The sequence below is a fragment of the Protopterus annectens genome, chromosome 6.part0 (genome assembly GCF_019279795.1).
Source record: "Protopterus annectens isolate FY-2018-M chromosome 6.part0, PAN1.0, whole genome shotgun sequence".
Taxonomy (NCBI): Eukaryota; Metazoa; Chordata; order Ceratodontiformes; family Protopteridae; genus Protopterus; species Protopterus annectens.
The window spans coordinates 177,602,851-177,626,760 of record NC_056737.1 but is presented as its reverse complement, the minus strand read 5'-3'; the positions used below and the strand labels follow the sequence as shown (position 1 = coordinate 177,626,760).

The following is a 23,910-nucleotide window of genomic DNA, read 5'->3' as shown; positions in this document are numbered from 1 at the left end:
ATCAAGTAATAGGCATCACAATTCCATTAAATATTTTACCTCTGGCACTGTGCCCCTGGCTTAGTTAAATTCTGCCATTGAACATTTTCTTAATACTCACATAGCCAGCTTTAGGTCCCTGCAATACCCTGGCGTCAGGGTATCCCCTTTAATCATCCTTGACTGTGTGTGGGCCCCACAAAAGCTGCTGCTGGTTGGGGAAAAATGAGGAAGAAAAAATGTAATAATTTCTTGATTACACTCTTTAACCTGAACAGGGCTGTGATATGACCCTGTTAGGATAAAACTGATAATGAACATGAACAAGGTACATTCTAGAGAGATCAGCAGCTCAGAGTGACTGATCTCAGGCAAACTTTGGATTTTAAGAAGAGCTGATGCTTCCGATCATCAGGGGATGTTTTTTTTTTTTATTTCAAGGAGTTTTATAAGTACTGGCAGAACACCAGATACTATAACTCTCAATTTCTTTGCTCAAGAATTCAGTGCAATGTCAAAAAATAATAGCAAAATAAAGGTTCAAAATCAGGAACACATTTTAAATATTACTCTAATTCACTTAAAAAGTTAATAGAGCAACCACTTTTGCATCAACATGCATTTCTGGACAATAACTATAAAACTCTGATGTCTGGATTTATTGACAGTTTGTAATCCCAAATGATTTACCAGCAAATCAAAATTCATAACAAAAACAAAGCAAAAGTATGAGCAAAATCAGGGAACATTTATGAAATCAGGGACAGTGACAGCTATGCATTACTCCTCAGTGAGGTAAATAAAAGCGACTTCCCTTGCTGCTGTACTGATCTGGGGTGGCAGTACCAGTGTTGCACAATGTATTACTTGCTGAAATAAGTAGAAAACTGGTACTGCTATGGCTTATGCGTCTGTGTGTGTGTGTGTGTGTGTGTGTGTGTGTGTGTGTGTGTGTGTGTGTGTGTGTGTGTGTGTGTGTGTGTGTGTGTGTGTGTGTGTGTGTGTGTGTGTGTGTGTGTGAAAAATATGACTGACTTTTATCTGTACACACACCCAATAATGCCAGGACACAAATTATTCTTCTGGATATCAGTAAAAAATGTACCTAACAAGTAATTATATTTCAAAAGTAAGGCATAAAATATATCACAGAACATTCAAACACTTAGATCTTCTCGGAGTCTGGTGGCCCCCACTCCCCAGACTGCATAAATGGATACAGGGGGCTCCTGTAATCATCCTTGACTCTGTGAGGGGACCCACAAAAGCTGTTGCTGGTTAGTAAAAATTAGGAGAAAAAAGGTATAAATTTTCAGATTAGCTCTTTAACCTGAACAGTGCTGTAATATGACCCTTTTAGGATAAAGCTGATAATGGCCTCTGTTTTCAACTGCACCCATTCTAAAACCAGTCCTGCTCAGATGTGTATGTACAGAACCTGCCATATATTATGAGGGTCTGGGGACTGTGTATAGTCCTTTAATTTTCATCACAGTCAAACCTTAGAGGTGTGTATATGGGGTCATTATAGCATATATTTGGGCTGAGGACACTATGGTAATGGTTTCACTTACTTTTTTCACAGACCTCAGAGGTGTACAAAGAAGGTTACTATAGCTTGTGTAGGGGCACTGTACTGTCTAGGAGATACAAATTAGAATACATTACTGTAACCATTATTTTTTAACTTTGCTCACAATCACACATCAGGCACATACACAGGTGGCTGCCTCTGAAAGTTAGTGAGGAGTGAGGAGCCATGCTATGTACGTGTATTTCAGCAGTCACTTGAAATATATGACTAAAGCAATTTGAACCTCTGCTTTCTTCCCAGTCTAATACCCGAGTGATGCATAGGCAGTGACTGTCTTTTGTGAGGGGTTAGGGAGGCAGACAGTATTCTAAGCTAGGACCTACATATTTCCACAACAACTGGCTTGTATCATGAGCTATATTTTGTCAGCTTTGAACATTAAACCTTGGACACAATGTATGTCTTCCTTGAAAGAAAAAAAATAAGGCTGAAACTCTTTTCTTTATCATGATTTTTGTTTGGGCCACCAGTGGATTAAAAGGCTGAGAAAATGCTCTAAAATGCATTTCAGAGCATCTGTAAGCCTATGGCTTCTTGGGCTCTGCGCTCTGCCTTATTTGAGTTATTTCCCAAATTCTTGGTCAGGAAAGGTGTACTGAAAAGATGCAAGGAAAACTAAAGCTGAACAGCAACAGTGAATTCCTTTCCTTAATCATAATTTTTGTTCAAGCCATCACTGGATGAAAAGGTTGTATAAAAAGAAAAAAGAAACTCAAAAATGCACTTCAGAGCATACAGAAAGTTATGGCTTCTTGAAAAAGCTGAAGAGTAAGCCAAAATGTGAGAAAAGGAAGAAAAAAGTAATATGTATGGTTTCAGAAGCCCAAGGGGAATCTGAAAGGAGGACTAGAGGGTGTGTGTGTGTGTGTGTGTGTGTGTGTGGGGGGGGGTGACAACACTATGCCCAGATCATTTCACCTAAGTCCAGACCTGTACATAGAGCTGCTGACCTGAATGCATTACCAATGTGGTGGATCCTGGCCCCTGATAAGCAACTGACTATGACTTTCTCTTTACTCAGCCTGGTGAGAGGGACATCAGTGTATCTCACAATGAGGCCTCCGTTGACCAGAATGTTAGATTCTGTGGTGGCTTGCCATATGGGTTTAGAAGTAGAGGCTCCATGAGATGTGGCTGTATGGGTTGATGTGGGTGTTATTTTGAAAGAGTACATTCAGGGTGGCTGAGGGAGTTTAAGAGTACTTCATCTCTGAGGTCTTTGGGGTTTAGGTAAGTTGCATTTAAATGCCACATATACAAATGCCATAGATATAGAAAACTTGCTGGCTAACAGATTTAGCAAAAACTTTATCCCCAGTACCTGCCCTCTTCCCCTTATATCTAGGGAACAGGTCATCACTGCTCTCTTGAAGGCAAAAAATACAGCTTCCATGGGACCCAATAACATCCCAGGGTGCCTCCTACGTTTGCTCCACCAGGAACCTGCAGCACCATTAGGCACCCTATTCAACCAAAGCCTGAGTACTGGCTTTGTCCAGCTGAGTCGAGGACAGCCACTGTCATCTCTTTACCCAAAAGTGGAGCATCCACCGATCAGGGAAATTATAGACCCATCGGTCTGGCTAGCCTGATCTTCAGGGCCATGGAATGGATTGTCATGGACTTCGTTAACAGGGATATTGGAGCCTCCAAGCACTTGATCCCGCACAGTTTGTCTTCGTCAAGGGGAGGTCATGTCTGCTGAATATGGTCGACTTCCTTGGGACAGTCGCCAGGGCCGTGGACTGGGGGGAGATGGTACACGCCGCCTGCCTTGGCCTGGCCGGGGCCTTTGACACTATTCCCCACTCGGGCATAATAGATAAACTCTCTCAACTGGGCATCAATTCATATGTTACCAGATGGGTGGCAAACTGGCTCACTGATAGAATCCACGTAGTCAAAATAGAGGAAGCCACCTCAAGCAGTAGACCCGTAACAAGAGGCATACCCCAGGGTTCAGTCTTAGGGCCCCTGTTATTTGGGATATACTTTTCTGAGGTACAGGCCAAAACCAGTGGGCTATGGCCAACCAAGCTTACAGATGACTGCAAGCTGGGTGCTGTCATCAATTGCCCTAGTGATGAGGACATCCTCCAAGAGGGTCTGACTCAGACAAATGACTGGTGCCAGAAACATGGCCTCAAGCTGAATACCAAAAAAATGCATCATCATCCCCTTTGGGGAGAGTGATGTCCCCACAAATTATCACATTAATAACAACACCCTAAGCACTCAATCAGTTGTGAGGGATTTGGGCACTCACGTTGATAGCAACCTGACCTTTGACCACCATGTTGCTTCCATGGTACACAAAGCCTTCGACATGGCCCACCTCGTAAGTAAGGGTATCTCATTGAGGGAGAAGGTCATAACATCCCTGTATTGCTCCCATATAAGGCCCATTATTGAGTAAAATGCACCTTTCGGCATGTACCTCGCAAAGCACATGCAGCAGCTGGAGAGACCACAGAGGTTCCTCTCTAGGAGAAAAGGTTGCTTAGAAGGGTTGGCAGTGGCAGGGTGATACTTATACTGGAAGTGTCTAGGGGGCCCAAAACTTGACATTTGCTGGGGCCTCTAAAATGCTAACATCGGCCCTGCTAATGAGGGAGAATGGTAAAATAACTGCTGCACTTGGTGTTCTAGAAAGTCTCAAACAGATCACAGCAGGGTTTGCACCAGTGAAAGAAAATCTCCTCTGCAACTGCTGGCTTCAAAGACCAGTCATGAGACAATAGGAGGTTTCTGTTGAGCCTGTCCACTACAATGTTGAACCTTTCAGGGATGTATGGTGCAGCCAGAAATAAGTGAGAGGTCAAAAAAAGAAATCAATGAGAGGACATCACCCACTGCCACACTCTCATGGCTTCCTGACAAAGCCGATAGAACTGAGTTCACCCCGCTTGTTTATGTACCAGACTACTGTCATATTGTCCATCTGAACGTTTATCAACCCTAGAGGAAGAAAGTCCTGTAGCTCCCTCAGCACAAGGAGTACTGACCCTATCTCCAGGGTATTTATGTGAAAACAAGCATCTGAGTCTGACTTTTTGTAGGACAGAATAAACCTCTTGCATGGTGGCCTTTGCCTAAGTGGGTGGGACATCTGGCAACAGAGAATGAGCAGATGGAGGAATTTAAAAAATATAATTCTATACCCCTAGACACAATCCCTCTTACCCATTTGTCTCATGTGATGGCAAACCTCAACTAAGGGTAGGGGATATCTGTCCTCAGACTGCCTTTATTGAGTAGCAGTCAAGCAAGCCTTCAGGAGTTCTGTGGGAGTGTGTCAGAGAAGTGCCCACAGAAACCCTGGTTCTGAAGACCACCCTGACCTCTGGGTTTGTGTCCATTGAAATGGCCACCTCTGCCTCAGTCAGGTCTGTCTAAAGAGGAGTCATATTGATGCCTAGACTTACAAAACCAGAGTGAGCAAAGCCCCGTTTGGTTGCTGTTAAATGTGTGTTGAAGGGTCTCAAATTTCATTCCTGTGGCACACAGGATCTTGCCATCCTCATCTTTCTTCTGTATCCTTTCATTCACGATGGAACCAAACTAAGAGGTTCCTTCAAAGGGGGAATTTGTGAAGGATGCTGTAAACTTGTCTACAAAACCACAAAAACACAACTAGGCATGACATGTCATGACTATGCCAGCCCCTGCTGCTCAGCTGGTGCATACTCTCTTTTTAGGTGGCTCAGGGAATGAGGTTCATGGTCCTTGGAAGACTATCTTTGCACTGAGGTAGGGTGTTTGGGGTCTGTGCAATGCAATGAATCTGTACAGATGATGCCTTTTCTGAAGTCAACCCAAAGGAGTGGCAGTCATTGGGGAACCCATAGTTGGAGGAATTTGTGGCTTCACCTTGCATGGAAAGCTGATCCAAACTATTCAGGATCTGAAGACACAGCACCTGAGGTTAGATGCAGCCCTCCAAAAGAAGAGTGTGAAAAGAGATCAGGCAGAATCCTCAGATTCATCTGAGTAGTTGGCACTAAGGAAGGGTTTGGGGCCAAAGACTCAAAAGGCTGACATCTTCATTTGAAGCAACAGAGCTGTCTACTCAATTCTTCAGCTCTGAGACTCCGACATCAGGTCCAACAGGGCCACAGTTGAAGCCAAAACCCCTGGAGCAGATGACACATGGATAAATACAGGATTTGGTTGACAGTATGGCTTTGAGAGAACCAGAGCCAAAGGATGTACTGGTGAGGGAGCCTGGATTGTGGTAAAATGGATGGATGCAATTAGCTTAGGAGCTGATGGAGTTCCAATGACCCCCATCCCAATTTCGGTATTTAGAAACTTCTGCATCAGGTGATCCAAGTCAACCTCTGGAATTCTCTTGTAGGATCTGAAGGACCTTGTAGAGAGGGCAGAAGAGGGTCTTGAAGCTTGTCTTTCTGTCTATTTAGGAGAATTGTAAATGGTTATAGTAGCCCCATCTCTGGATCCAGACATAGGTAGGTAGGAGTTTGAGCAGCATTTTCCTCAATACTCAGAACACTGGAAGTAGGTGCTGCAGCCAAAGTGTCCAGAGAACAATTCCTTGACTCTGAATCCTTGGGTTTTGATGCGTTTTTTCTCATTTCTTTTTTGACTTTGCAAGCTTTGGATCTGAAGGAAGAAACCTTTTTACTAAGAGTTTGTTTCTCCAATCATAGAATGCCCTGGGAAAAAAGGCAGCGCAAATGTTATACAAAGCACTCAAGTGTAAAACCCCTAAACAGACCACACAAAGATCATGATGATCTTGGAAGGGGAAGTTTGTGACAACATTTATAGCACTGTTTTAAGCTGATAGCTTTCTCCATTTTGTACATTTTAAATAGTAGCAACAATCCACAAGTCATAATTCACCATTGCTACAGAGACAACCAAGGGAGTTTAATACCAGACGAACTTCCATCATCCCACTTTGGAATTATAGATAAACTCACTAAACTAGGTATAAATCCCTATGTCACAAGATGGGTTGCCAACTGGCTTACTGACAGAACCCACACTGTGAAAGTAGCAGACTCCAAATCAGACTTCAGACCAGTGACAAGTGGAGTACCACAGGGTTCAGTCCTGGGTCCTCTCCTGTTTGGTATCTGCTTCTCTGAAGTACAGGCTAACACAGAAGGCCTTTGGCTAAATAAATTTGCAGATGACTGCAAACTAGGAGCCATAATCTAAATTCTTAACGATGTGGAAATCCTACAAAAGGGACTCACTGAGACAGATGCCTGGTGTCAAAGCCATGGTCTCAAGCTCAATGCCAAAAAGTGCATTGTCATCCCCTTTGGTAAAAACTCTGTACCCATGAACTTCCACATAGGCGGTAGTCTACTTAACACCGAAAGTGTGATAAGAGACCTTGGGACATAGGTGGACAGTAGTCTCTCCTTTGATAATCACATCACCACAGTGGTCAGGAAATCCTTCTACGTGGCACACCTCATCACAAAAGGTTTCTCATCCAGAAAAAAAGAGGTTATTGTTCTCCTCTACTCATCACTCATTAGACCCATTATAGAGTACAACACCCCTTTTGGTATGTACCTCACAAGACATCTACAACAACTGGAAAGGCTGCAAAAATACCTCACAAAGAGGATTACTGGCCTCAAACAGATGCCTTACGCAGACTGTCTCAAAAAACTCCAGCTTTACTCCATCGCATATCGCCTACTCAGAGACGATCTCTGCCTAACATACAAAGCTATGTCAAACCCAGAGCTGTTGGACATGCTTCAATTAAAGAAATCCCAATCCCTCCGAGCTACACGCTCTAGGGACCTAAACCTTGTCACCACAATAAACAGAACATGCTGGAGGGATAGATTCCTGTCCCAGAGACTTCCCACACTCTGGAACAGACTACCCATCTATGTCAAACAGAGCTCCTCATTAGCACTCTTCAAGAAAAATCTTGATGATTGGATGGGTAATAGGAAATTCACCCCGGGGATCACTTCTGTGGTTCTGCTTGACAGGGGCACAGGAAAATAATTTTCTTGGGTGGTGAAAGCCAGGGTACCTTTTTGGCTAGGCTTGTACAGGCCCTAGGGCCAATAGCCTAGTACCTACCTATGAAACTATGAACCTATGAACAATAGAAGTCTATAACTCTAGCTATATGAATGCTGTGATTGTGTTACTCTATCATTAAAGTGAAGAACACACACATAAGAGAAACAATTACTATTAATGCACTCTATGAAAAGTGTCTAAGGCAAAAAGTAACTGTATAAATTGAATACCAACTATACGCTATACCCTCCAATCCAATAATACAGCTAAACACTGCACACACTAAAAACAGATAAACAAAATGGCAACATGACAAAGAGTGGAAATAGAAAAGAGATAACTTCCCAAATCTTAAGAAAAAACTATGAATCCATACATATATTGTTAGAAAGGTGAAACTCTTAGAATGAAGACCAGGGGCCCACAAATTAGCTATATGCACAAGATTTAAATAACAAATAAGAGGCAAAACACTTATCTGCTGAGATCAGCATTGTAACTTTGAGGGGCAGTAAACAGGATTTGAGCTAGTCATGGAGAAGTCGGACATTATGGGTTTGAACATTTTGGAAGGGCTCAAGGCTGGAGCACTAAATTGGCCAGATCAGATCCGAGCAGGGCCTTGAGGACCCATATGTCAGATTGGACATACTGGATGAATAAGATCCCAGTGTTATACCTTTAAAACACTTTTTTGAAGGCCTTTGTCACTTGCACCCCCCCCCCCCATGTCAGGGCTGTATCCCCTATATCCTTCCTACTTATATATACTAACTTTTAGATCACTGAGGTAGTAAGGAGGAGCATTTGATTACTTAATCACTATGAAAGAGATAGAAGATGACTGCTTAATCATCATGAGCAATGGGGGTGGGGGGTGGCTATTTGATCAACATGAGGAAGGGGGTTGTTTGTGCTGCAATGCATGATGTTGTTTCCTTTTGCTGTTTTGAGGACTATAACTGCAATTTTTGAATAGCAACAATTAAAATGAGAATTGGTGATAAAATATATTAAGTATCATGGAGTACTCCTATCACTTGGGAGGTACAGTGATCTAAAAGTAAGTACATGTAAGTAGGAACTTTATAGGAGATACCTTCTTTAAATATTTTACATATGAGACAGCTGAATAAATAACTGGACATTTCATTAATGGGAACCACTTTAGCATCTGCAGAATTAGTGGTGAGTCTGAGAGTCAGCCAGAAATACAAAACTAAATATTTTGTTTTCAGTGGTCTGTAGTTTTTTTCTCTTTAGGAAGAATGAAAAATCAGGAGAGGTAAATCATACTCTTTTTTTTTTTTTGTTTCAGTTTATTTCAGTATTTCTTGCACTGAGTTGCACTTTGTATGTATATGTATAGGTATATGTATATTTACTTTTTTGTCTTGTTAGTTGCATGCATGTCATTTGACTTATTCTTAATAGTTGCATGCATGCCGTTTATCTTGTTCTTAACAGCTGTATGTATGTCATTTATGTAATTCATACTTGGAGAGTCATTGAAACCGGAGTCAAATTCCTTGTATGCATGCATACTTGGCCAATAAATGTGATTCTGATTCTGATACTCCAGTTAAGGGAAAAGTACACTTTTGGCCAGAGACTGAAGGTAGAATATTTAGCAACATAGTTTCAATTGGGACAGGGATTTATTGACCATATTGTCTGCAAGAATAGAGAAGGTTAAGGGAATACTCAAAAATAAGACCTAACCATCCGTATTCTGTAACAAAGGGTATTGTGTTGTTTTTGGTTGTTTGTTACTGTAAGTCAAGGATATCTGTGAAGGGATGTGAAGAACATAATATTATTTTTTATGATTAATTAAATGTTTATTAGTTGAAGTCCAATGGCAAAGACTGGAGAAGGAGAGTTGAAGCTGGGTTTGCAGACTGATAGGAGGTAAGTAGAAAAATGCTATCACCATAAAGCATAAGTATAAGAAGGGAAGATCTTTAGGGAGGGCACTGATGAGTAAGGAGGCTTCAAACAGAGCGCTGAGGGTCCCCATTGATAAGTGCATTAAGTCTGGATAGATGGACTGCTCTATTCTCAAGATAATTTTGGAACCTGTTAATAGTGTTTTGACCAATGTTAAATCTTGGAAGCTTGTAAAGTAAAAGTTCATGGTTAACTGTTTCAAATGCCATAGTCATAGTTACAATACCTGCAAATAATGTGGCCCTCACTGATGTTACAGCAGATGGAACTAGTAGCAGAGATTACGGTGGTTGTGGTACTGAACGCAGTCGTAAAACCATACTATTTGCCTGAATGAAGATGACAAGTGTGTATGTGCTTAAGTAGTTGTTTGTAAATACATTTTTCAAAGAAACAGAGAGTAGTAAAAGGCCAAAACTCCTTGTGGGTTTTTGGGGGTGGTATTTTGGGAAAGGGCTGACAATGGAATGTTTTAAAGCTGTTGAAAATATATTTTTGTAATGGATAAGCTATAGATTAAGAAGCTGTAAAATGTTTAGCAATTTTGACACTGGCTTTACTGGGAGAAACGGGAGGGGGTGTAACTATGGTTGTTTTGGAGATGACTGCTTAAGGTTTTTTTAGTAGGCTGTTTGTTTGTTTTTTTTTACAGAGATTTCTCTAAAGAGTATTGTTGATGCATATTCATCTAGAAAGTAGTGTGAAGTTTGGTATTATTAAAGAGAATGAAAGAGTTTGTGATGACCATGAGAAGAAGAAGAAAGATTTATAACTTTCTGCTGAGTTGCCACTGTTATATTAACTATCCATGTAGGGAAGGTGAGAGGAGTTAGAGATGTGACCTGTGAGTTGTTTTAGTTTTTTCCACAATTGTTTAGGATTTCCAGCAGCTGACATTTCTTTATTATGTAAATTGAGGTATTTAGCCAATTTATCAGCTATTCTAGTTCTTTTATTTAAGTTAAGGTAATTTTGAAGCAGATTAGCATTATTTTCCTTTGTTTCTGGTTACAACTGGCTAATTGCTTCTGCTTCATGAATTTCTTCCTGCTTCTTGAAAGCCAAAGACACACCTGTTTCTAAGTCTTCTGTGTACACAACGGAAAAGGATGTCCCGACTAGAGGGGTGCTGGTGATAAAGGATAAATCTGCTATAGGATCCTTCAGAAGACATACATCTATGGAACTAAGGTGATGATTGAGAGTAGGAACCTTTTTTATAGTGAGCCTCTTCTCGACAGTGGTTGTACCTTTTATAGGGCAGTTATTAATCAAATGCTTAAGTCTGCCACAGAAACAGGCTTTGCATTGTCCAAATATTTAGCCCCCCTTCTATTTTTCTTTCAATAAGCACAAACTTGGTAAATGATAAATATCAACTTTAATGTTCAATGTAATCCATGCTTCCTAGCCTACAGTCCTGCTTCCTACAGTCTTTGTGCAGTTTGACAGTTATCTTTTACGCATTCCTCACTTTCTCCATGCTGTTCAGCATCTGTTTGAAACTGCAAAAACACTGTTTATTTGCAAAGCTAAATCACTTCTGACATGCTTTTCTATTGCAGCTCCTCCAAAATACACCATAAGCGGTTCAAAAAATTCTATAAGCTAACTCAAGAAGTTAAATTAGCATGCTTTTCATTCCCAAGATGATATAATGTTTAGATGTCTTTTAAATTACTCTGCACGGTTTTGATAACATTTTCCCAAGAGCGAAGCTGGAGAGGTGAATTTTGGCATCTATGTCTAGAACACGTAATGAAGGGTTATGATCAGAGACCCGATGATAATTCTTTGTAGTGCATAGGGCTTTATCTGCCCCATGGACTACTAGTTACAGAAGAAAAACATCCAAATGTTTTGCCAAAAGCTGTAAAGCACTTAGAGAGCGCTGTCAGAAAGACTTACCTTGCCATGCTTTTCAACTGTCCAGATTTTCACAGAATGTCAGATTTTTGCCTCATATATTTGGTTAGTTCCTCATAAAATGTGTGGTTTTCTGACAAATCACTGGGACCTGAAGTTATTATTTAATGACATACATTTGAGTTTCAGACTTTGCATCCTTTAGAAAATGCAGACTAACACAAATCCTGTTACTCTACCAACTTTCTAAGTTTATAATTTTATAATTCAGGGACACATTACCAACACAGACAGCAGGCAGAATCAAATCTGTTTTTTATTCCTCCGTTGTTGTTTGCTAGTCAGTACTGGCAGATTTGACTGCCTAGTGAGAGACTCGACCTTAACAAGTTAAGCAGGTGGTGCTTAACATTTGTTAAGATCAGGTCTTGTGCTATAGTAGCGCTTAACTGCTTTGACTTTTTCCACATATCAGAAAGCATAATCACCACACTCCATGCACGACAACTAAACAATAATGCATTTTCACTGATAAGATTACCTGCTAGTACTCTGTATTACAGCAATTTAACTCTTCCCAGTTTTAATCCAGACTGCATTTCTGTGCACTGGATTACAAGAATTTAACTGCCAGACACAGGTTTTATATAACATCATAATTTTTCACTTGGCTTTTTATAGTAATGTTTAAGTATTTGTTTTTAAGCCTTAACTACCCGGACCGCATTTGTTTTTAAGCCTTATCTACCTGGACAGTTGTATTCTTGAGTTTCTGATTAACAAATAGCTATATTATCTATTTTTAATCCATTATCTCACATTGCAAAGAACTGACAGACAACAGTGCTCTTCATGGCAGATGTAATTTTATATATACAAACCTTAATCTTTGGCAATGAAAACACAGATACCGAACATTTTTCTTGTCTATAAGCAGAAATACAAGCAGCTTACACATATAAGATCAAGTATACAACTAGATTATTATTTTTCATGGACATAATCACATGCACTAGCTAAACAGAGCTGGTTTCTCTAAAATCCATTACATTTACACACAACACAAATGAGTTTGTCCAGGATGTGGAAGAGGAACCCTCCATGGTATTGGAAATTATGGCGGTCTTAGGCTAGTTGTTTTTTCAACATAAGGAGTCTGATGTCAGACAGGTGATGTACCACCGTGATTTTGATTTTGTTCACAGTTTACATACATAAAATGTTAGACTGGAAAAATGTCTGTAATAAAGTTTTCATAATTTGTTTCAAGGACTATTAGCCTCACAAATTCTAGGGCATCCATGAAAGTTGGTGACACTGAAAGACAACAGCAGACCTTTAAAGCATGGTGACAACCAAAGCATTCAGAGTCACCAAAAAGCAATATTGTGGGAAAGCCATCAGGTTAATTGTACTGTGCACAGGTAACAACATTCCAGGTAACTTACTTTGTATGGTATATAGACATCAGCCATGAACAGAACCCCTAAGAGGGAGAAGGGAGGGAAGAAAAAAACAGTGTGGTGTCAGTGATACTCAGACAGGGTTCATGTAAATGTCAAATTAGGTTTTGCAAAAAACAGACCATTGTCAATGCTGACTGTATGCATGCAATGCATAAACAACAGTGAAAATATAACATATGGCTGAGCACTGAACACCATTTTTATTGTTACTTTTGCTTTCATCACTTCTGAGGATGCCTTCTTTGAAAACCAAATTTCCACTCTGCATGTTCTGTTTCTAGAGTTTACAGTTCACTTTATGACATCCCCATACGTAGATATGACGATAACTACATCACAAGCAAGGTATTATGGTGAGAAGTAGGCAGATGCATCAGTTGCAGAATATTGGTTAATCCTGTATTTCTTTTCTTAGCAAGAATAATAAGGGGATGTAAATGTTGTACAGTATGAGCAACAGAACCGTCACAGACTGGGTCCACCTTTAGCAATCCCCTCACCATAACTGTAACCCATCACCTTAATATTGCCTAATGAATGTCAGTAAGGGTAATCCTGTGGATATGTCATTAATGTGAAATTATGAAGTGCAGGACAGTTACTGCTAAAAGGGAATAAATAAGTTCAGTTATAAGTCAAGACTGCATAAAAACTGCAAGGACAGCATTCGGCAATCATTAATGGATACTGCTGCTTGATGCTGAGGAACATTTGTTTACCCCCTGTTGGTGCTCACACACACACACACACACACACACACACACACACACACACACACACACACACACACACATGCTTAAAGCATCATCTTCATCTGCCCTTGCAATGGTTAACAACTGACTGTAACCCATGAAATAATGGACGTCCCATGACCATGAAAGCTGCAGAGCACTACCACATCCATGGTACCTACAGAAACAACCGTTGAAATAGACTCCTCCCACATTACTACCATCCTTAGTACCTGTAGAAAGAACAGCTAAAACAGGTGAACTAAATCTTATAACCGGTTTAAGGGCCTCAACATGACAAACAGTCTATAGGGAAAGTTAGACAGCAAAATCCATGCTGAAAAAAAGACTGTGATACTATAGGAAATTAATGAACTGCCTAATTAAGATTTTTAAAGGTAATGAATGAGTATCAGGACTTTAACAAATACAAATAATTATATTCAAATAAAAATTCTAAAATTAATTTCTTGCTTTAATTCACTGAATTTCAACATATGTTCAACATGTGGTTCTGACGCTTTCATCTAAGACCGTGGAATTTCATCAGAACCACTACACAATATTACAACCTATTTTATATATGCATATCAATAAAACATTTAACAACCATTAAAAAATTACAGAATTCATTGTTTTTCAAATCATTAACTTAAAGTTGTTGTATATATTCCGTATTCCACGGATAATTATGTATATGTATATTAATATGATATTAAAATTGATAATACTTTAAAATAATAATAAATACTTTTAAAACTTTTAAATCTCATATAATATATAATAAATAGGCTCCATCCATATGTTATATGCTATAATCTTTTCTTAAATATATATATATATATATAATATTTATATATCTATCTTTAACATATATTATTCATTATATATATACTATAAACGGAATAATATATTGCTCTATAGAATGTAATGTTATATTGCCTTCTATAAATTAGCTAGTTTAGTTGCCTTTTTTTAAAAAAATAAAAATAGTTTTGCCTCAAACCGGGTTAAATGAGTACATTATTTTAAAAAAAAATTTATTTTATGAGGGTAAAAGCAGCTAATTTATAGAAGGCAATATAACTGTACATTTCATAGAGCAAGGGTATTATTCCCATTTGTATATATAATGTATATTATGAATACAGAATGTTAAAGATAGTCATATAAATATGATAGGAATATATATATATTTTTTAAAAGATGAGAAACATAGTATATAAGGCATGGAGCCTATTTTTAATAATAATAATATACATATACATGGATGGCATACATCGATAGAGCAATACTTTTTAAAAGAGAGAACATGGAAAATTGTTTGTTCACATGGTTTTAATGAGTTGTTAAATGTTTAATTTATATGCATATATAATAGAGGTTGTGTAGTGTGTGTGTAGTGGTTCTGATGATGATTGTGGACGATTAGATCTCAACCATGTTGGAAATATATGTATCATTGTTGTGAATTAAAAAAAATTTTTTTTTTACTTCGTGCCAGTGCAGTGTTGTTTTACTGGGACTTGAATTAGCCTCCACGGGGGCTTGCTGTTATTAATTATATTCAAATGTCATTACTATTTTCTGTTGATGTTGTTGCACTCTTTTCTGTTTTGCGTATTACTTTCAAGCAAAATGTTCTTGTCTGAAAGCAGAAATATATGCAGTGACACATATAAGATCAAGTTTATACATGAAACTAGATTCCTAACTTTCATGGACACATTCACATACACTAGATGAATGAAAAGAAAAAAAAAGGATCTGGAGTCTGATGTCAGACAGGTAGTGTACCACCTTGATTTTGAATTTGTTTACAGTTTCTGGAAAAATGTCTGTAATAAAGTTTTCATAATTTGTTTCAAGGAATATGAGCACCACAAAGGCAGACACTGACTCCCATATTACATGTGATACAAAACAGGCTAATAAAGTCTGGAGACAGCTGCATAAAAGCAGGCATTTTCAATTATCTAAGTGCAAACTGCTCTATAAAACACTATTAAATGGACCTGATGAAGCTCAGGTGAAAGTGTTTTCTTAAATATATTTGTATATTGGCAGCTCATGGTGTGTTGTCATCGTGTGTTTGCTAAAAATAAAAATAAAAATAAAAAGCTTTTAACTAAGAATTAGGTTCCACAGGCTGCTGAGTTGGTAAACCCTCACAGGTCCTTCAGGAATATTCAAATAAGGGACTAACTTCTAAGCTTTGCGATTGGCTCTTTGTTTTTCCATCTCCCATATTTTTATCCAATCATTTCCCCTAGAACCTCCCACCATTGTCTGTTACTACCTTTAAATAATTGACCTGTTGAATGCAATGTATTAGAAGAAGAACACTTCTACTTACTTAACCGAATAAACTACTTGAAACTTCAACAACGCATCTTTAATCCTCCCTCATGGAGGGCATCAGAGAAGAGTCTCCTAGATCTGCTAACTAAAGTGATTTTATCTAGGCTTATCCCTTGTACCCTGTTGTATAATTAGCTCACAAGGTGCTCGGTGGGTATACTGAGGAAGCACAGCATGGTAGCACTGTTCTCGTGTAAACTAAGCTCACAAGGTGCTTTGTGGGAATACTAAGTACGCACAGTGTGGTAGCACTGTGCCTTTCCTCTAAAACTGCCTGACAAGACGACAAGATGCTGATATAGCCAGGCTTTGCCTGAAATTGGACTGAAATTGGTCAATATTGATCAGTGTACTACCCCATAGGTTCATAGGTTCATAGGTAGGTACTGGGCTATCTGCCCGAAGGCATATATTAGCCCAGCCTCATTGTGCGGTATTCACCGCCCCTTTGGTTAGTTCCCTAGGCCCTTGATCTAGCAGCTAGTACCCTTGGCCCCTATCTAGTAGAGTTGTTGGTATGATCCCTGGTGTGAACTTTCTGTTAGCCATCCACTCATCACGGTTCCTCTTGAAGTGTGACAGTGAGGGGCTCTGTCTTATGTAGATCGGGACCTTGTTCCATAGCAAGGGAAGTCTTTGCGAAGGGAACCCTCCAGCATGTTCTATTCATTGTTGTGCTGAGGTTTATATCCCTAGAGCGTGTAGCTCAAGTAGATTTGGTTTTGCTAAAATGGAGCATGTTCAACAGTTCTGGGTTGGACATGGCTCTGTATGTTAGACAGAGATCGCCTCTGAGAAGGCGGTATGCAACAGAGAAAAGCCTTAGTTTTTTCAATCATGCTGTATAAGGCAACTGTTTGAGGCCAGTAATTCTCTTAGTGAGGTACCTCTGTGGTCTCTCCAGCTGCTGGAGATGCCTAGCCAGGTACATTCCAATTGGTGTATTGTACTCAATAATGGGTCTGATGAGGGAAGAGTAGAGGGGCACCACTACATCCTTAGATCTTGATGCGAACCCTTTCGTGATCAGATGGGTCACATAGAAGGATTTTCAAACCACCTTGGCAACATGGTTATCAAAGGAAAGCTGACTATCTACTTGGTTCCCTAGATCCCTTATAACATCTTCAGATTTCAGGGGGTTACCTCCTATGTGGTAGTTCGCGGGTACTCTGTTTTTTCCAAAGGGGATTACTACGCATTTTTTAGCATTTAGCTTGAGACCATGGCTTTGACACCATGCATCAGTCTCATTAAGGCCCTTCTGGAGGATATCCATGTCGGCCTGAGACTCTATTATAGCACCCAGTTTGCAGTCATCCGCAAACTTGGTTAGCCACAGCCCTTCAGTGCTTGCCTGTACTTCTGAGAAGTATATGCCAAACAGGAGGGGCCCCAGGACAGAGCCCTGAGGCACACTGCTCATTACTGGTCTGGATTTGGACATAGATCCCGCTACTCTTACTTTGTGGGATCTGTCTGAGAGCCAGCTTGCAATCCATCTTGTGACGTAAGGGTTTATGCCCAGGTTGGTGAGTTTATCAATAATATCCCAATGGGGAATGGTGTCAAATGCTTTAGCAAGGTCAAGGTAAGCCGTGTGTACCTCCTTTCCCTTATCTATAGCCTAAGTAACTGTCTCACAGAAGTCCACCAGGTTCAGGAGGCATGATCTGCCCTTGACGAAGCCGAACTGTGTGGGGTCAAGTGTTTGGAGGTTCCCAATCTCTCCATTTATGAGTTCCATAATGATTCGCTCCATTGCCTTACAGATCAGACTGGTCAGGCTTATTGGTCGGTAGTTCCCAGGGTCGGTTGTGGGCCCACCCTTGTGCAGCAGAACCACCATTGCTGTGCGCCATTCTATGGGCACATATAATGTCGAGAGGCTGAGACTGAACAGGGTATTCAGATGCGGGGTTAATTCATTTTGGAGCTTGCGTATAACACAACCCGGAACACCATCTGGTCCCATGGAGGCAGTGTTTTTAGCTTTAGACAGAGCCTAATTAACCAACGTGTCAGTAATAATTGGAGTTACACAATCTCCTTTAATAGTAATAGGCCCTGTAGGTGGTGGTGGTGGGGGGGGGATTTGCACTGAACCTGTCAGCCAAGATGTTGGCAATGTCAGTGGGGTCAGTGTATTTTGTTGCATTTTGTACTAGCTCAGAACAGACCTGAGCGTTGCCATTTAGGTTTTTGATGTAACCATAGAAGGCCTTACGGTTATCCTTGGCATCCTTGTCAACTTTCTTTTCAAAATTGGCTTTAGTTGACTTGATGAGGGCCCTCAATTTCTTACTAATGCTGATCAGTTCCATAATGATTCGCTCCATTGCCTTACAGATCAGACTGTTGTCAACTTTCTTTTCGAAATTGGCTTTAGTTGACATGATGAGGGCCCTCAATTTCTTACTAATGCTGATCAGGGAAGATTTTTCTACTAGAGATTTGGCCTTTTTTTGTATAAGTCTCCTCCTTTTATTGTATAGTTTGCTTATGGCCCACCAGACTGGTTTCTTCTTGCTTGAGGAAGGAGTCTTGGTTTTATTTGGGATAGCATGGTCCATGCAATCCTGAAGATGCATATAAAGTGCCTTGGTGTAGGATTCTGCATCCTGGATATCATTATCCTTCTGCAAGGGAATAGTGAAGCTTTCCACTTCTGACGCAAGTAGTTTGAAGTTTGCTTTGGAAAGATTTTTTTACAATGGTTTCTTTGACTCGGGGAGGTGGAGGGGTGAGGATGTCTAGGGTTATCAGTTTGTGGTCTGATCTGACCAGAGAGGGAGTGATAATGGGTGTGGTACAATGGGCGCCCATATTTGTGATGACTAAATCCAATATGTTGTCCCCTCTAGTGGGAGAACATACCAGTTGTTCAAGGGCATTTGAATTTATAAATTCTATGAACCGCTGGGCATAGGAGTTAGAACATTGGTAGTTCGCCCAGTCTATACCAGGGTAGTTGAAATCACCCAAAATTATGGTGTTGGGTAGGACCTTTATATTTTCTAATGCCTCAAGAAATGCTGAGTGAGCATTTTGGGACATAGTGGGCGATCTATAACAGGCTACGACTTGAAATGTGGTTTTGCCTGCTGATAGTTGCACATAGATGATCTCTGGGGCATCATGCTGCGCCGCTAACCTGGAGATGTGGGTATCCTTGATGAATATGGATACACCTCCGCCCTTTGTACTACGATCCGGTAACTGAGGCCGGAAGGTATGATATGAATTGTAACGTGGTAGTGCTGGGGTGCTCTCTGGAGCCTTGAACCAGGTTTCCGTCACTGCACAAACATTGATTTTCTGCATACTGAGGAGTGCCTTGAGTGCGTGCATTTTGAGGTTGAGACTTCTGGCGTTTAGTAGCATTACCCTTAGTTTTTGGTTAATTGTGCTGGTTACAGTGGTTGGTTTGTCCTTTGAGACTTGCCTAAAAAAGGCACTATGGGGACGGCAAGAGCCTTGGCCAGTATTCGAAAGCCTAGGGGTGACAGGTGCAAACCATCTCTGGCGAAACAGTGAGGCTTGTCTATCATGTCATCCCAGGCAGAAAGACACTGGATCCCCTTAGAATGATACCAGAAGCTTAGCCAATTGTTGAAATTGATCATTTTGTCTTTGTATTGTGGTATCATTCTAGGTGAAGGTAGTATGCTACTCAAGGTCAGGGTCATACCAGCTTGGGCTACATGATCAGAGAGCTCCTCAATGTCTCTTTTCATGTAGTCCAGGAAAGTACGTCTTAGAACATTCACACCAACATGTACAATGACAGTGTCATACTTGTACTTGTTCTGGAGTGACCTAAGTGCCTGTGTTATGTGGCGGATCCTAGCACCCGACAGACAGCTGACAGTAACCTTCTCCTTGTTCAGCCTGGTGAGTGGAACATCTGTGTGCCTTACTATAGAGTCTCCTATTACTAGCGTGTTGGGTGTGGTGTTTTGCCTTAGGGGCTGTCATGAGGCACACTGCTGAGGTGAATTATGTGTTTTTTGGCTTGTGTTTGGAGGTGCAGGTTGCTTGCTTGTCTGCTTTGGAGGGCCCTGTTTCTTTTTCAGATTGGTACCTAGTGCCTCCAAATATGTTTTTATGTATTTATGTGTATGTTTTGCAGATGCTTGTTTTGTAGATCCATGTGTGACTGGTGGTGTAATGCTAGTATGTCTCTTCTCCTCTTGACTGTTCGTTACAGTCATGGGATGAGAGCGCTTAGCCTCCAGTCTGGTAGAGTATTTGCATCTCTCACAAGTGTTTGTGTCTAGAGGTAAGTGGAGAGGGTTGTCTTTATACATGAGGCAGTTGTGACATTGCCTCAGGATACCCAATTCCATCAGATGAACTGGAGAGTACACCTGAAGCTGACCTCTGGACATGCTTGGAAAAGTAAATTTTACTTGTCTTGCAGACAATTGAGGGTCTTATGATGTATTGTAATAGTGCTGTCTAGGAGATTTGGAAAATAATAGTGCTGTCTAGGAGATTTGGACAAGTGCTGATTTGAGTTATGTAAGTGCTGCAATAAGAGCAGTTTATCTGAAGCACTTGAGGTGAGGCTTGCCTAGTTCTAAGGGAAAATTTGCAGTGCAGACTTTGTGGAGCCAGGAATAGTATACCCCAGCTAACCGGCGCTGCCTGGCGCTGCTCTGTGCGCAAGACCGCGCAAAATGAGAGTTGCAGGGTTTTAAGAGAGAGAGAGAGATCAAGGAGTTTGGAATTGACCCAAAATGGCCAATAAAACTACAGTTTCTAGGCAGTAACCACTCCTACAGGGACAGGCAGGCTGCTCAGTGTTAACCACTGCCACTGGTGAACACAGAGACTTCCCTTTAGCCCAAGTAAGCACTGGCCTCCAAGAAACTTACAAACAAGTAAACAAACACACATAAGCAAATATTAAGGATGCACAGTATGATGGCAGTGTGCTCCTCCTGTAAAATGAGCTCACAATGCATGCTTGGTGAGTACACTACAGCATGATATAGCAATCATAGTTCTGTAAAATTATCTCATCATGTTCTCTGTGGGTATACTAAGGATACAGAGTAAGGTACCTCTGCGATTCTGCTGTAAAAGTAGCTGACAAGGTGCTCTGTGGGTATACTAAGGATACAGAGTAAAGTACCAATGCGATTCTGCTGTAAAAGTAGCTGGCAAGGTGCTCTGTGGGTATATTAAGGATATAGAGTAAAGTACCTCCGTGATTCTGTTGTAAAAGTAGCTGACAAGGTGCTCTGTGGATAGACTAAGGATAATTCTGCTGTAAAAGTAGCTGACAAGGTGCTCTGTGGGTATAGATTCTGTTGTAAAAGTAGCTGACAAGGTGCTCTGTGGATAGACTAAGGATACGGAGTAAAGTATCTCTGCGATTCTGCTGTAAAAGTAGCTGACAAAGTGCTCTGTGGGTAAGGATAAAAATCATGGTAGAACTGTTCTTCTCTTGTAAAACTAGCTCGCAAGGTGCTCCTGGGGTATATTAAGGATGCACAACACAGTAGCAATGTATTTCACCTATAAAATTATCTCACAAGGTGCTCTGTAAGTATACTCAGGGTTCACAGCTTGGTAGAACTATTATCTTCCTGTAACATTAGCTCATCATGTGCTCTCTGGGTACACTAAGGATGCACAGCATGGTATCACTGTGCTTTTCAAGTGAAACTAGCTAACAAGGTGCTCTCTGGGTATGTTGGGGATTCAAAGCATAGCAATACTGTGCTTTTCCTATACTACTAGTACATAAGATGTTCTGGGGGTATACTGGGGCTCCATTGCATGCTTAAACTATAATCTTCTTGAAAAGTGTTGCTCAGCATACACTACCAAACCTGTATGCACACACTGCTCTTTGGCTGCAGACTGCTTGACATCAAATGCAATGATGGCTGTAAATAGTAGAGGCCACTGCTGCTAGCACTAGCACATAGGAATGGAAAATATTGTTCAGAATGATGTTGAATAGCACTGTACTTATTACCCATTCCTGTATAATATCACACATTTGGATTTCATTCCGGCTTTGTGCACAATGAATGACATTATAACATTATATAGGATCCTCCACAATGAAGGTCCATTCTGACCTGTAATGCACTCATTTCAGGTCATCACTGCCTGTGGAAGCAGTTAGGATGCTCTTGTGCTATTAATAACAACCAAGAAATTATGGGATGCAGTTTTACAAATTTATCTGGTGTGTGTGTGTGTGTGTGTGTGTGTGTGTGTGTGTGTGTGTGTGTGTGTGTACGTATATACACCTCACAACAGTGCCTAGTGGCAGCAGTAACTGACATACTGGCACCGATGCTGTGGTACTAACATAGTATCACTTGCCTATGGCAGACGTCAAAGACTAGTCACATTTTATACCTGTGACTGTGTCGATGTAACCACCATTTTTGCTTCTACACCTGCAGAATGGCCTCTCTTTTGCTAGTGCACTTCTGTACCTGTACACTAATACCTATTTCTGTAGGGAGTCTTGATGATCAGTGCAGCTGTCTATGTACTGTGTAACTTGGGTGCACATGTTCTGCACACCATGTTACTGCCTGGTGTGCATTAAAATATTACTTCTTCAGCCCTATTCTGCAATTGTCTATGAATGGGGAATTAGCCTTTCCCTAGAGTTTTGTATGCACTAACCTTGAGCAGGCAATACCACCCGCAGAAATCAACAAAACTTTTTCCACTGCTATAAAAGTTTTTCCTTATAAAGAACAGACACTGACACCACCTGTAGGGTTATAATTGACTGTGATGTGGCAGTAAGAAGAAAGTACAGTTGTGTACACTTCCCATAAATGTAGATGTTTGAGTGTATTCACTGTTGCAGTCATCACATTTGGGTTATCTGCTTGCAGGTAGCCCTCAGTCAGCCTGATTATCAAAGTCTTGGGTCCTGCATCAGTTGCTGTCTCATCTTCCATGACGTCAGGTAGTCAGGGGTATAAAGCATGCAGCCGACACCATTACATCAGTTTTTCTTGCCCCAGATGTCAGGTGCCCCCAAAATGGGAAGCAATTATATACAAGGTTACACCTCCAAGAAAAAGCAAATACACCAGAAAGCTTTAAGCATAGTAAACAAGAATAGAGGTATAGTCAATAGAAGTCTGGGGGCTGGAGGGAGGGTAACCAGGACTGCAACAGTGAATACACTCGAACATCTACATTTATGGTAAGAGTTCACAACTGTAGTATGTTCTTCGTGTTTCACTGTTGTAGTCATCACATTTGGGTAGATTCCCAAAGCTAAGGATGGGAGGAGGCAATTAGACAGCATTAGGACCAGCTATAAGGCCCTGCAAGACTGCAGTGGCAAAGCCAGCCCTGGATTTAGAAAAGAATTGGCAAGTGATAATGCTTGGTGAAGGTATGTACAGAGCTCCAGGTAGCAGCTTCCAGGATGTCTCTGATAGGGACACCACTGAGAAAGTCTGTAGAGATAGATGCAGCCCTGATGGAATGAGGTCTTATCCCCTGTGGGGTAGGTTTTCCATGGTGCATATAGCAGAAATGAATGCGATGGCCTATCCATTTAGAAATGGTTTGCTTTGAAATGGCCTTCCCCTCTGCCCCTGCAGCAAATGCAACCAGCAGCTGTTCAGATTTCCTTAGAGGCTTAGTCCTGTCCAGGTAAAATCTAAGTTGTCTGTGCATGTCCAAGGAGTACAGTATTCGTTCCCCTTTGTTCTGTGAATTAGGAAAGAAGGTTGGCAAATTAATGGACTGATTAAGGGCCACACTGGATACCACCTTGGGCATAAAGGAAGGATTGGTCCTGAGGGACACCCTATCCACATGAAAGATGATGAAAGGCACCACTGCCATGAGGGCCTGTAATTCAGACACCCTTCTTGCTGAAGTAATGGCTATGTTTTCCAGGAAAATAATTTCAACTCTGCATTTGCAGCTGGCTCAA

General features: G+C 40.8%; 1 protein-coding gene across 1 annotated transcript in view; it reads right to left on the bottom strand.

Moving 5' to 3' along the window:
• TMEM63C (transmembrane protein 63C) overlaps positions 1–23,910 on the bottom strand; it is a 2,716,247-nt gene that overhangs the window by 1,024,601 nt on the left and 1,667,736 nt on the right. Inside the window, exon 8 of the mRNA XM_044073895.1 lies at positions 12,862–12,899. Within this exon, the coding sequence (XP_043929830.1) occupies positions 12,862–12,899 (38 nt within the window). The remainder of the gene's footprint in view (positions 1–12,861; positions 12,900–23,910) is intronic.